This window comes from Botryllus schlosseri, chromosome 3, assembly GCF_051294905.1.
Source record: "Botryllus schlosseri isolate E-star chromosome 3, Bs_hap1, whole genome shotgun sequence".
In the NCBI taxonomy this organism is placed as follows: Eukaryota; Metazoa; Chordata; class Ascidiacea; order Stolidobranchia; family Styelidae; genus Botryllus; species Botryllus schlosseri.
Window position 1 is genome coordinate 11,052,811 of NC_137238.1, and position 15,576 is coordinate 11,068,386.

Below are 15,576 nucleotides of genomic sequence, written 5' to 3' on the forward strand. Positions count from 1 at the left end.
GGTTGGTTTTAAAGCGGTTTTACAATATCAGCTGATTGTCGACTACGTTTCCGATTCGTGTACCAACCGTGACATGCGAATTAGCCTACTCCGCTTCACTGATACGGAAATCTGTAGCATCCAGTTGTCATGCATATCTCAAAAGAGTATAATATGGTTGAAATCGATAAGTCATCAACTCTCACAGAGCTCGCAAAGGGAGTAACAAATATGCTGGCAAATCATGGTCTACATTTTTCATTTGCGGCATGGGCATACTCATTTTCAGTAGATGGTTAGTCATTCTATAGATTGGTCAACATATATGTTTAGGCTGACGCGATAATTCATATGTTTAGGCTGACGCGATAATTCGGGAATAGAGTGTATGAAGTAGAAAAGAATTAATATTGGTAGAAGATGATTACTATGGAAAAAGTGCGTGTTTAATCAGTATAGTGACCGTCACGAAAATCTGGCTCACAAATTATTGTAATAGAACGTGTCTTGTGGTGATTCTGGGCGCAAACACAATTTAATGTAGGGCGTAGATAATAAAGTTGGATTGATTAAAAATTCTATTATCGTGTTCATCAGGATTGAACAGCACAAGATAAAGAAACTTCGTTGATCGCTGCGTATACAATTAACCGATGTACATTTTTCATCTAAAGCAGTTAGCAAACCTAGAGAAACTGTACACTGCGTAATATTCCTACGCAGAAATATATTCAATTATGACCGTGACCATTGTGATTCCTAGGTAATACATTAGGTCCTGATTGTTCTGTGATTTCGTCGTCCACCTCCCTTAGCTGACCAACACCTGTCATGACTTTTAGTCGTAAGGCATGTGATTGACCGATACGGTTGGTTTTAAAACAGCTGATTGTCTCGAACACTCCACATTAGTGTGGTGATGATACCGCAACTACGGCATAACATTGAATAATTTCGCTTCACTGGCGCACAAATCTGTAACAACCTGCTGTGATTCTAATCCTAAAAGAGCATAATATGATTAAGAGCCACTAAAGAAACTATGGTTTGATAAGGAATTCCATCGCTTCACTGGCATGGATACCTCTAATAACCCATCAACCTGCTGTGATTCGTATCTCAATTCGTTTTATCTGCTTGAAAGCGAAAAGGCAAACTATGACACAACAGTTTTCTTCAAAGGAACGGATATCTGTAAAACTAGCGGAACTCATCGAGCTGCTGTGATTGGTAAGAAGCAAGAAGGCATCAATTCTTTCAAATCTCGAAAAGGGGATAAACAAGTATCTATGCAGATCATGGCCTACATTTTCGGTTGATGCAGCTTAGTCATTTTCAGCAAACGGTTGGCTTTAGGCTACTAGTAATGTCCTCTCAATAATGTTTACTTTGCTCGACTTATAAAGCCTTATAAGTAGGGCTGGGCAAAATCGAGTACCTGAGTGATTCGATTCTGAATCACGAAATATGCTTCGAGTCGAGTCGAGTAATCGAGTATCAATCATTATGACGGCATAATAGAATGTAATATGTCAAAGTTCAAGCATGTACCTTTTATGCGACCACAAAGAATATAATGCCTGTTATCCATCACATTGAACATAATTTGGTATTTTTTCGACCATACCGATTTCATTGCACTTGAAAACATTGTTGTGGGAAGGCCATGATTTCGGAAATGTGCTATCCCCAGTAACATTTGTACTTTGTGCCATATGTTTCGTATGCTACGACACGGTCAATCAAGGTTGCAAAGCTTCAACAGTGAAAATTAGTATCGAAACTATAATTCTCGTTGACAAATTAACTTTCAGTGACGAGGAGCGTATATTTCCATCACTCAAAATAATCGTATTTTACTACTCGACTCGAATCATCAAAATTTATGCTAGATTCAGATTCGAGTACTCGAATCATTGTGCCCAGCCCTACTTATAAGGCTATTCTGCACCTTCTCCTTCCAGCAGCATATTGTTATTAATAATTGGTAATTGTTGAGAAGGAAACAATGCGACGCTTATCACCTTATCGGTGGCAGAAAGTAGTACGAGACATTTTATAGTAAACGGGTTAGATTACCACATTTCTGTCCTGTCTCATATGCACAGTGCCTATAATGCACGCATGTTATGCATATGCATTAGGGTTGTTCAGATTTGAAAAATTGTCAGGAAACTTCGATGCTTGTGACCCAAATGAAGGTTTAGTACATAAAAACACTTAAATGAGCTATTTTGGTCATATTCGTCGTGATCTTCTATCCCCGAAAACCCCCCAAAGATCCACGGGGCGATTCTCCTTACTACTGGATATGTAATGTTGACCACGTCATCGGTTTATAGCTTCTGTGACGTTATCAGTTGAAAACGGCCGTGTAGAGATGATATATTGCAATAAAATAGCAATGATTTCAAAATTGTACTTAAATGCAGTCCCATAAAGGCCACATGCATAACGATTTCACTCTGCACAACCTGTCTATCATGCTCATGGGAATCATGTATTTGTTGCACCATTGACATCCGGTGGTTTTGGATCTTACATTGAAGAAGCGCCGTTGGGTTGCAATTCGTGAACAAATACTGATATTCCCAGCTAGTTTTCAGCCATAAGATATTATTCAAAGGTATGTAATGTCAGTAATACTTTTCTCAACTTCAAATCATCTGTAAAATACCGAGCTATCTTATTTTATGGTGGACTGCAATTTAGTTGAAGAAGAATGCCTGAAACAATGCATCAACACAATGTTCAGCGCTTGCCTTATAGATATTCTTGTCATATTCCATACGTTGTCAACCTCTTCAACAGTTAGAAGGACACAGTCCTGCGTTGTGGTAGTTTCGGGGCAATATTCTTTCAGATATGGCGGATGTAGTAGAACCTCATCTAGAGTCGGTAACTTGGAGTGACTAATACACTCAGATAAATATCCTTCCGAATAGTGACCAGAATATCAGACCAAATAGTGGGCAGACCTGAATCTTCTTCATTGTTGGTCCGCAAAACCCATATCCGCTTTGTTTCAGACATTCTTCTGCAACTAAATTGCAGTCTACCATAAAATAAGATAACATGGTATTTTACAGATGATTTGAAGTTGAGAAAAGTATTACTGACATTATATACCTTTGAATAATACCTTATGGCTGGAAACTAGATGGGAATATCAGTATTTGTCCACGAATTGCAACCCAACGGCGCTTCTTCAATGGACGATCCAAAACAAGCCGATGTCAATGGTGCAACCAATACATGATTCCCATAAGCATGATAGAGAGGTTGTGCAGAGTGAAATCGGTATGCATGTGGCCTTTATGGGACTGCATTTAAGTACAATTTTGAAATCATGGCTATTTTATTGCAATATATCATCTTTACATGGCCGTTTTCAACTTATAACGTCACAAAAGCTATAAACCGGTGACGTGGTCAACATTACATATCCAGTAGTAAGGAGAATTGCCCCGTGGATATTTGAGGGGGTTTCGGGGATAGAAGATCACGACAAAGATGACCAAAATTGTTCATAAAAGTGTTTTTATGTACTAAACCTTCATTTGGGTCACAAGCATCGAAGTTTCCTGACAATTTTTCAAATCTGAACAACCCTAATATGCATATTGCACAAACACAAATCGTATGTGCATCACTCTCTAATTTTTCACGAGGCTGCGCGCACTCCCCAACTCACTGCGCGGTCCCTTGGACAACAGCACGTAACAACTATAAATAACATGGATCCCAACGTCGTGATATCAGGTATTTTCTGGTTTAGATTTCACGACATTCTTCATATTCGGAAATATACATTCTCTGTAATGTCCATTCTCGGTATTGCCCATTTTCTCTGTAATGACCATTGTCTGTGGTGTCCATTCTCGGTAATGTACATTCTCTGTAATGTCAATATTCTCGGTAATGTCCATTCTCGGTAATGTCCATTCTCGGTATTGTCAATATTCTCGGTAATGTCCATTCTCTGTGGTGTCAATTCTCGGTAGCGTCCATTCTCTGTGGTGTCCATTCTCGGTAACGTCCATTCTCTGTGGTGTTCATTCTCGGTAATGTCCATTCTCTGTGGTGTCAATTCTCGGTAATGTCAATTCTCTGTGGTGTCCATTCTCGGTAATGTCCATTCTCTGTGGTGTCCATTCTCGGTAATGTCCATTCTCTGTGGTGTCAATTCTCGGTAATGTCCATTCTCTGTAATGTCAATTCTCGGTAGCGTAAATTCTCTGTGGTGTCCATTCTCGGTAATGTCCATTCTCGGTGGCGTCAATTCTCGCTAATGTCCATTTTCGGTGGTGTCCATTCTCGGTAATGGCATTCTCGGTAATGGTTTTCTCGGTATTGTCCGGACACCCATTATTCAAGCTGCTTGGATATACCTTTTGAGCATCCGGGAAGGAATTGTATTGAACGGCATGATCTTCCAATGTAGCATTTTTCCTTTGGATAGAACTTCATCATTTCGTTTATCCTCAAGTACATCCAGCTTTGCGCTTACAAGAGTAATAAGACGGCGCTTGACAGCCAAGCTAAACCTTAATTTTGACATACTTCAACTGAAAAAAATAATCTTGTTGAAATCTAACATTATAGCCTAGTCTGCTTTACCTGAACATTATCATGCGACAGACACATCGAGGTAACTGCGAAAAAGCAAGGCTTGTATGTATGAATACTGCCGAATCTCTGCCATACTTCACAACTCTCATTTCATTCATATACAGTTATCTGTACACTATTATACAGCTTATAGAATCTAGATATTGCATGAAAATGATCGAACTCGGTGGACTTTACAATGTTTCATTCCGGAATAGTTAACCATTAACATCATAAATCCCAATAATATATGTGCACAGCCAGGGCTTTGGAGCCGGAGCCCGGAGCAGGAGCCCCAGAGCCGTGCATTTTCACTGGAGCCGGAGCTCTACATAAAATTCAGCCGGAGCTGGAGCTCGTAGTTTGAGGAGTAGCTCCGGCTCCGACCTATTTCATAAGATGCTATTATGTATGCAACAACCACATCTGCTGATTCATCCTAATTGAACAGCAGGCCAGAATTTTAATTCTGTGCACAGCAATGGCCAGGCCGTGTTATTTTTGGCATATGCCAAAACTGCCAAAAATAAGATTTTTCGATTTTTATTTTTGGCAGTTTTGGCATCGTCCTCTAAATAGATAGTTTCAGACTCAAATTAGTCACAAAAACGCTTTATTTGGGCCAGTTTGCCAAAAGACACCACAAAATGCGCAGCATCCACTGATATTCAGTGCCAACAAACAATATTAGGAAGAAAAAATCTAGCAATTTCATAGGTTAATAATATTAAACGAAGGCACAAAACGTGCCATATCCATCAGAATCGGTGCCAATAAGCAAAAAAACAAAGAAAGAGAAGCCTAACAAACACGCTCAACACCTGATTGTTACAGCTGTTGAATAGACCTAAATCGTTTGCACTGTAACAATGCTTCCAAGCTCAGGTCAGCCAAGTTTCTCCTAAATTCATTTCTAGCCCAGCGTATCTGGGAAATATAGGCTTCAACAGTAGCCGATGAGCGAATGAATGTTGCCAGTCATCCACAAAAGATTTTGATAGCTTCAAAATCTTTGGAGGGCCGAACCGGCTTCCATGCACCATGAAAAGAGATCACTTCGCCAGCGCCATCGATCTCATCACGGAAAGAATTTTCTTCCTGATACTTTTCTAGGCGTTTTCTGTGTTGTCTCTCAACACATTCTATTTAGTAGCCCGACTATCCCATCTCCTTCAGTCTATCGAGATATTTTCGAAGGACTTTTGTCACTTCAGGTGGCTTTAATATTACCTACTCGCATGGAACAGTCCTGGGAAGGTTAGCTTGTTTAAGAACATTGACGCAACAAGACTGTCTGGCAAAACGAGAATATGCAGCTCAGAAATAGCCAGACAGTTTGCCGCGTCACAATGTTCAACTCGATCACGATGCAAAAATTGTGGTCGATTTTGGGGGTTCCATTTCCATGAGCAGAATATAATTTATATTTTAATAATCAGTACAGCGGCAGCTTATTTATACCCGTTTTATCAAATTTGGTGCTCGACAAGCCGGTCAAAAATTGTCGTAAAATTGCATTTGGACAAATGGAAAGAATGACGTAAACGAAATGCAGTCAGCCGTTCAATCTAGCTGTGCCCACACCATTTCAAACGCCATGCTTTCATCCGTAATGGGTGGTCTGGACCCAGATTGAAAAACCTGCCTCTAACATACGCTCTACTTGCTTGTAAGGCGGTCCTGTCAGCACAACAACACGAACGAAATACACTATTTGGCAGGCCGTGTTATTTTTGGCATCTGCCAAATATTGCTTATTTTTGGCATTTTCCAATTTTTTTTTGGCAGTTTTGGCATCTGGCTCCTGAAATGCCAAAAATATCACGGCCTGGCAATGGCATATAGTAAAGTGCGCTCTACTGCGACCATGATGTTGTCGACAATTGACAAGTATTCAGTATGAAGTCACAAGCCGGCATGGCAGCACCTATATCTCTTTGTTGCTACATCGGATGTTACTGACAGCTGAGAGACTCTAGATTACTATAGATAACTAACCTATGGGTAGATGAGTAATCTATATAGACCAGAAATGGCCAACCTCTTCGGCTGAAGGGGCACATGCAATTAACGACCGAGTGCGCGGTCCACTTGCCACGCCAAGCGGTTAAGATTTTATAAGTTTATAAATAAACTAGGTGAGTATTGCGGGTCTTTTGTATACCACCCGATTAGCTCAGTTTGTAAGGACACGACTATTCGGCGTCTGGACACATCGATGTCGAAGGTCTCCGATAATATGCGACAATCATTTTGTGCCTACATTTTACCGTCGACGATTTTTATGCGAGCGCGAACGCGATTAGACTTATTCTCCCGTAATTGCGAACACAGTTAGACTCAATCGTGTAAATTAGGCGTTCTTTCATTTTCAGTAAGGGGGGTAGGCTACCAACCAAGAAATCGTGTGACACTTAAACACGCAAAGCGTGAAGAAAAATTTCGCTACTATTTCAGTCTATTGTAATGTACGACGATTTACTGAAAATGTGACTGGACCCCGAATCTGCCAATGCGTCGGACCTGATATTTTAGTCATCAACATCCCAAGTGTTGCAGCCAGAATTGTAATTTTTGGTTGACATTGCAAGTTCTGAGCAATTCATTTTCGATAATATAATAGGAAATTACCTCGCGGGCCACATTTGGCCCCCGGGTTGGCCATCCCTGATATAGACAGAACCATTCGATAATTTCAGAGCCGGAGCTAGAGCCGGAGCAGTGGTAATAATGCGGCTCCGGAGCTGGAGCCTGAGGTAATCTATGACAGAAGAGAGCTCCGGAGCCGGAGCTGGAGCAGTTTAAATTTACGGCTGCTCCAAAGCCCTGTGCACAGCCTATCAACCTGCAGCATACTACCAGAAAAGTCAGTGCAAAGCGTTCGAGTAAAGCCTTGAGACTGCCCCCGGCTCGACTCAGAAAACGGGCACTCGACTGCCAAATTCTCAGCTCGACAGCTACCGCGCATCGTCTCTGAATATCAAACAGCTCAAAGTCGAGCTCGATAAACCGCAAAGTACGACTCCAGCCGTGCTCAAACTCATTCTTGAGTTGCGCTCTCTGAATACCGATTGGTACGCAATTTTAACGCAAAGTGAGTTTGAGCACTGAGTCAGGTTTCTTCAATACGGGCCCATTAGTCTTTTCACGAACGTACCGTTGAAAGAGACAATTGATATCTGTGCTTGCGCGCTATACGATACTGATTTGCCACCACTTCTTTTCTCGCGTAAAGTTTTGGTTGAACTCTTGAATATGGCCACTTGCTCTGTTGAATTTAGTTTTATTGATACTATGTACAGACAAAGCAATGGCTTAGCGATGGGATCCCCTCTCGACCCGATGGTAGCAAATATATTTGTGGGATTCTATGAGAACAAATTGTTCACAGCTGATACAATCAAAAAACCCATATCATCGATATGTGGACGACAACTTCGTCATCTGCGATAACGAGGCAGAGTTTGACGATTTTCTGAATAACTTGAATGCGCTTCATCCTTCATTGAAATTCACATTTGAAAAAGAGTGCGACAGCTCGTTACCGTTCTTTGACGTTCTTGTAGAGAAACGGGGTATCAACATCGTTACTTCGGTGTACCGGAAACCAACATCTACCGGACAATATCTGCGTTGGAATTCGTTCAGCAAAACCGCCGTAAACTAAATTTAATTGGAACATTGGACATAAAGCATTGATGATCTGTTCGGATGTAAAATTAAACTCGGAGCTCAAATATATCCGGAAAATTTTAATTAATAACGGTTACCCGGGACATATCATCAAGCATTCTATGGACAGAAAACTCAACAATTCCGATGTCAGCGATTCCCAAAACACAAACGAACGCCCTGAGAATAAGGTATACATGCATTTATCGCAGTTGGGTCCTATCTCTTCTCGTTTTGAAAAACAGTTGATCTCCTCCGTAGATCGTTGTTACCACAACGTCAAAACGAATGTTGTATTCACCACCAAACAACTACACCCTGCAACGCGCGAAGATATTATTGCCGCTTCTCAACAAAGCAATATCATTTACGAATTTAAATGCCACTGTGATTGTCGGTATGTAGGAAGAACAACTCAGCGCTTGCTGGAATGTATCAAACAACATGTACCGCGCGTTATTAGACTTCGTGCATTAAATCCCCAGGGACAGGCCGCTGAAACTGAAACTTACCTAAGGGTGTTGGAACACAATCCGGCCGTGACAATGAACACTGCCATTGTCATGCATTTAGCTGAGCATGCTACTTGCCTCAATAACTATAGTGACGACTGATGCTCAATTTTTGGTAGAGGCCGCACACTTTTCCACTCGTCCGTGCTGGAATCGACATTCATTAAGATCCATCAACCACGCTTATGCCAGCAGAAGGAACGTTTGCATCAGCTAAAAATTGGCCACTAGCTGCACTAGCGGTTTGTTTGCACTTGATCAGAGGTCTCAAACACGCGGCCCGCGGGCCGCATGCGGCCCGCCAGAGCATTTTGTGCGGCCCGCGACGACATTTTAGATTTTTAATAATTTGTCAATATATAAGTGTGACATATATCTTTTCTGGTTATAAAGTGAAAATTCCCGTTTAAATTGCTCCGAAAGCCTGACACTATCACATCAATTGCAAACGCTACCATGCAGTGGACGATTCACTATTTCGCCAGATTTCCAATTCATGATGACAAAACCTGACCCTTAGACGAGTCGTGACTGAAAGTTGTGAGTTGGACTTGGACTATATAGATAACTAAACTCCGTAGGTTAGTTATCTATACTTGGACGCGACCTTTCTTAGAATTACTCGGACTCAGGCTAACTCGATGGCAAAATGAACATGACTCGAGTGGACTCGGAATGCCGTGAATTTGTTAGAGCCATGAACGCAACAAACTAATCGCGTATCAGGGGAATAGTAATAGATCAGAAGGTCGCAGCTTGGTATTTCTCTAACTAGCCACTTAAAGGTACCGAGTACCGTAGTGGTACGCTCCAACCACGTAACAACAATGGGCTCTTCGGCGTTCCGACATTTCAATGTCTAGGACACATTCATTAACATATTTAAATTATATTTATATTTTTTTCTGCTCCTATATTTGATATTTGGCATTGAGATTAACAGCCTACTTATCAGAAGTATACCCGAATCCTGGATTGGAATTACATTGCTCAACCTAAAAGTGTTTTGATATCAGATCAGTCTCTATTATCAATCTGTTAAATTCAAAATATTCATAGTAGCTGCAAAATTATAACCAGATAGCATTTTATGATTGCATCATACATTTGTCCGCCCATATGGTGTCTATATCTTATAATTAATATATATCAAGTACAATAACAATTCTACTCACATAGTTATAAATATGAAGATTCATTTCGTGCCAGGCCTAAATTGATACAAGAGTAAATCACATTTTAAAGATGTGTGTTTACTGTCAGTCTGCTGGATCACTTTCAATAGGACATTTCATTCCCGCCAATTTTGACCTACTTGGAAAGACAGAATTCCCCCTATAAATGCTGCGGCCCGCGGCGTCGTCAAAGCTGGAAAACTGGCCCGCGAGCACATTTGAGTTTGAGACCTCTGCACTTGATGTTGTTTTGTTTCTATGACGTCACAATTGACTGTATGCAGTGTTGTTATATGCAAGTTTTTTAAATGGTATTTATGCCGACGATTACCCCAGAAGAGTGTTGGCTCGAAAAGCTTCTAGATTTTGATATATTTCTAATATGAATATATCATTAAAATGTATAACAAGTAATTTGTGAGGCACTACACTTCGCCCAGATTCGGACTGTTACTCTACTTCGTACTGAATTAAAAATTACTTTACTTCACTCGTCTCAAGACTACAAAAGTATGATTAATTTGCCCCTTAGTTGATACCCTGTCGTGACGTCGCAATCGAAGTTTTATTACAAATGTAAAAGAGTCTTGAAAAGCACAGACAACCATTAATGGAAAATGATATCTCAATCGAAAGTTTATTGAATCAAAAAATTGTCCCCAAAGAAATAAGACAACGATATAAGTATTGTATGCATTTTCGTTATAGATATTCCTTGTTCTCGCGAAGAATTCGAATGTCACGTTTCTCCGATGAAATGTATTCCTAGTACTTACTTCTGCGATGGAGATGAGCAATGCAGGTACCGTATACTTATTCAACAGCGTAAACTTATCATCACGGCGCATGCTGGATCGCATGAACAGAACGCCAGCCATTTCTTTGTTGTATAGCTTCGGTAGGATTTTCAATTTTACAACATAAGGTGCGTTCTGTATGGTACTGACATCACGGGAACTTGAGACGTACTTTATTCTATGTACATGAATGTTATAATACCTTAGCACTTTCACCAATTCGCATATGCCTATTCACGCCGTGTAAAGAGGATAGGGAGATTCATACAATTCCAATACTATTTTGTGTAAGTGAAATATACACCTGTCCAAGTTCATGCTCGCATAAAAATATTGGTTTCGATTTATTGGCGTGTTACTGATAGCAAAAACTGAAATTTGAAACTCCTGGTTTATTGATTTTACCAATTAGTATGATAAAAAAACAAAGACATTTCGGGGAAATTTATTCATTTTTCACTGCAGGGGGTCAGTTTGGTATTGCGTGGGCCTATCTGATTTTTTAAACTACATACGATAACTTGTCATACTGGCCATGTTGTTAGAGATAGTACTATCCAATAATTTATTATTAGTTCGTTTGTAGTAGCTACCTCTAATATATTGCTTAAAGGTCCTTTTACAATAGTAATAGTAGAACTGTTGACTCCCGACTCTCCCGACGACGAGCAACCTGTCGTCTCGGTATTGTTCCGGAAAAATAAGACTGGCTTATCCATCAAATGTACGTCAATGTCAGAATGTATGGCAATTGTCAGTCCAAATTTAAGTCTAAGGGGATGAATCAATACCGTCCTTTACCTCAAGCCTGACGCACCTCTTATAATGAATTTAGCTTCATACTGTTTTATAGAGCACTGTAAACGATGTACCATGCCACAGGCGTGATAATTGGTTTACTACTGTTGATCTAAAATGTATATTTGAAATCTAGTTGACGACCAACTCAAGACGGGTCGTGGCCACTTTTCAAATTTCGGTCCGCATGAATTCAATATCGTCATAAAATAGGACACACCAATCAACAAGCACGTTTTTAACACTTTACGTCAGTATAATGTTTTACTCTCTAAACATGGGTGACAGGCATAATCGCCATGAAAGGAATAATATATTTCCCGAAATACCAATTCAGCGAATTATGTCCTGACGATCACCTTCATTCTATTTTGAATTATCAGTTACGTACCAGACAACACCGCGGTGAGATAGCATAGTGGTATAATCCACAGCTGCAACACCAATGAGTTGCGGGTTCTAGTCTGCCAAGGGTTTACTCCAAAATTCCTACCTGAGTGTTGCAGGTTTTCTAGCCATATCATCCGTGTAAACGGCATCTTATAAAAGCCTAGAAATGGGCCGGGCTACAAGCAGGCAGCTACGGAATAGAGATGGGAGAAAATTGGCATATTGTAAATTACGATAGTAGTTGACAAACACCATGAATACCGCATACAACAACACCGAGCTGACAACAGTTTAAGCGACGAAAGAATCGAAACCTGGGTCAGCTACACATTGTTATTGCAGAAAAACCAACTCTTAATGAAGCTTGATTTTGTTGTGAAGCCCTAGGTCGATTTTTAGCGTCTTGGTCTTGGCCGTGTCTGAGCCATTCCACATGAAGGCAACAATGATGATCGGGTGTGGAATCTTGAGGATTCAAATCTGTCCGACAGGTTGCGCGACTGTGAAACTATTCGTCCGAATCCGTAGAATTTCATCCAACTATCAGACTATAAGTGAAAATCTCGTCTATGAATACGAAAGCCCCGTATCGAATAACGTCATCGCAGAAAATCAATTGTGCAGCTGAACTATAATACTCTTCTGCACGAGAATATCACAAATACTGATATTAGAATGAACGAAAATATCGTAATCGTAATTTTTATTATAGGCAGGTTAACGCAACTAACGCTACTAGATTGAAGTAGGTGTGTGAATGAAGGTTGCACCTCGCATCGTGAGCAAATGAAAAAGAAGATATAATTAGACAATTAACACATAAAACAACTACGTTTTGAACCATATTACCTAATAAATTTATATAAATAATAAAAGCCAATTGTTACACTGGAATTTCGCAATTATAAGAGAGTAAACATTGGATGCAGATTATCCGCATTTTGCCTACTGTAACTGTTAGAAGGCATGAAAGCTTGTTTACCAGCAACTAGCTGATGTAATGCTTATAATAGGCCTACTTTTGATAAATTAGATCGACGTTCTGGGCCCCAATGCTTATAGTTGACTCACACATAATGTCCATGTCATATTTATCATGCTGTACCAGAATAGCTGTCTACAATCGCCGAGGTATAAACTTGTGTTGTTTCACTTGAACACAGTAATTACTGCATTTGATAACTTCCGTGTATCATAAACCTGGGTGCAATATCTCCATACTTCACTCTCGCTGTGTTATCATGATTACTGACAAGTAGAGATGGTGTAAACGTGAGGCTCGCGTTTGCCCTTTCTGTGTGTGTGAACCTCGTAAATTTAGACTTTTAGAGGCTCATATTTACAAACGAATCTTGGTAGGTTTTTCACTGTAAACCTTTTCATATAGTACAGTTTCAGTTCAAAAGAACATCTTTGGATGAAATGTATTGAATTTCAACTGCGGTCCACTTGTGTATGGCGCTGGCCGCATAAAAAGAATTTGCTTGCTTTGTTACAAAAGTATGCTCGAAATATCCAGCTTTGGATTTGTAAATATTCAACGACTCTCTGGTGTGAGCTTTAACCGCAGTCAAGCAGCAAGAGCCGAACACACTACACTTAGTCAGCGGATGATGCCTCTACAACCAATCAATGAATTTGATATCGTTGTCTAACGTAAAAAATCTAACAACGTTCATATGTTTATTGTATCATAAAAACAAATCCGTGCGACTTGGGTGTTGGGTACTGCTGTGTAACTTGTTGATGCGATAATATCGGTAGAAAATATAGAGACCCGTTTTAGACTCTGCTCAATAGCAACGTAGCAATAATACTCATGGCTCAGACACCGAATACATTGTCTGGTCTGGCCTAGACCACTACCGCGTCATCTTATACTCGCTTGGAAGTCCTCGTCGAAGTTGTTGGCAAATCGACTGAGTGACTCGATTATGAATCACGTAGTATGGCTCGAGTCGAGTGGAGTAATCAAGTATCACTCATGATGATGTCATTACACAACATAATACGTGAAATTTCAAATATGGACCTCTAATGCCACCCCAAAAATGTAATGCCTGTTATCCGTCTCATGAAAGATAGTTTGGTATCTTTTAAAGCATACCGATTTTATTGCACTTGGTAACGATGTTGTGGAACGATCATGACTTCGGAAATCTGCTAGTTCCAGTAGCATTCGTAGCTTTGTAATTTGTTTCGCTGGCGACAATACGACCAATCAAGTTTCAAGGCTACAACAGCTGAAATTACTGTCGAAACTATAATTCTCGTTGATAAATGAACTTTCAGTGGCGAGGAGCGTATAATTCCAGTACTCGGAAAAATATTATTTCACTAGTCGAACAGAATCATCCAAAATATTAGTCGATTCAGATTCGAGTACTCGAATCATTATGCCCAGCCTTACTGCTAAGTTTGACGAAGTCGACGTTCCTTCCACTATGACAGTGGTTCCCAATCCTTTGCCTTTATTCCCATTTTAGATTTATTCCGAGTCATCATTCAGAATACCATTTAATAAAGGTTTACCATATTTTGATATCCTACAAAAAGGACATTTTGACTCGGCTCCCGTTATATGACGAAGCTCGGATGTTCGCCGCGTAAGATTTGCATGTTTCGTGGCATTTACATCTTTTTCAGAGAAAAAGAGGACAAATCCCCCCTCCCCCCACAAAAAAAGAGTAGTTTCAGTTGCACAATTGAAAAAAATAGATTTGTTGTCAAGCAACTAGAAAACACTTGTCATAGTTTAGGGTGAACTGAGATCCCAGCTAGCACACCCACTTGCTATCCAGGTGGAATTTAAGTGTTTAGGTGGGATGGATAAACGGAATGGGTTAGTAAAATGTGACCAACATCGAAACCAAGCGGGATTTCCATCCATAAAGATGCGTGGTTATACCATACGAATCCCAGGTTGATCACAATAAGTTGTTGTAATCAAATCATCTTGCAACATGAGAAATCCACTTTTAGACAACCTTATATTTCCCGTATATTACCCTCACAGGAACCAACCTTATTTTACATCAATGTTATCTGGTTTATTTCATCGAATATTAAAGGTGGTTCCGTATGTAGTAAAGTTGTCTAGTTATATGTGATCCCTGTTGGTTGCTCGAACATTAAAGCCCTTACCATGCTTTAATTCGTCTATGTGATTTGAACTATTTAAAATTGACCGCACGTTTGTCACACTGAAGTGTACTTAAATTCTCGTTGTTAAAGTACTCAATTCATCACAGCGTGCGTTATAATGTTCTTGCGTGGATCCCATTACCTCTATCCCTTATCTGTATCTACTATTTTCAACTCAAGATTAATTTTACTCGTGAAATTTCTGTGATCAAATAATTGAAACTTTTTATTTTCGTCAATGACGACTGGTCGATTTTCCATACGGCTCCCACATGTGACCGAGTAGTTTTCAGAAATAGATGCTTCTTTAATATTTTCCTACAGCAAGGTTTGTTCATCTCTATATAGTAAAGTCATATTATAATCGGTTCCTAATTTACTCATTTGCGATGTTGGTCGCTGGGACATTTCCAAATTGAATTCCATCTCCTATGAATTGAATTCGGGTACTGGTGACGATATGCGCCTAAGAATCGGGCGGCTTCGGTTCGACTCTCA

General features: G+C 40.0%; 1 protein-coding gene across 1 annotated transcript in view; it reads left to right on the top strand.

The window, feature by feature from the left end:
- Positions 1-15,576, top strand: part of LOC145434853 (serine protease ndl-like) — a 119,024-nt gene that overhangs the window by 34,623 nt on the left and 68,825 nt on the right. Inside the window, exon 2 of the mRNA XM_080312093.1 lies at positions 10,658-10,751. Within this exon, the coding sequence (XP_080168219.1) occupies positions 10,658-10,751 (94 nt within the window). The remainder of the gene's footprint in view (positions 1-10,657; positions 10,752-15,576) is intronic.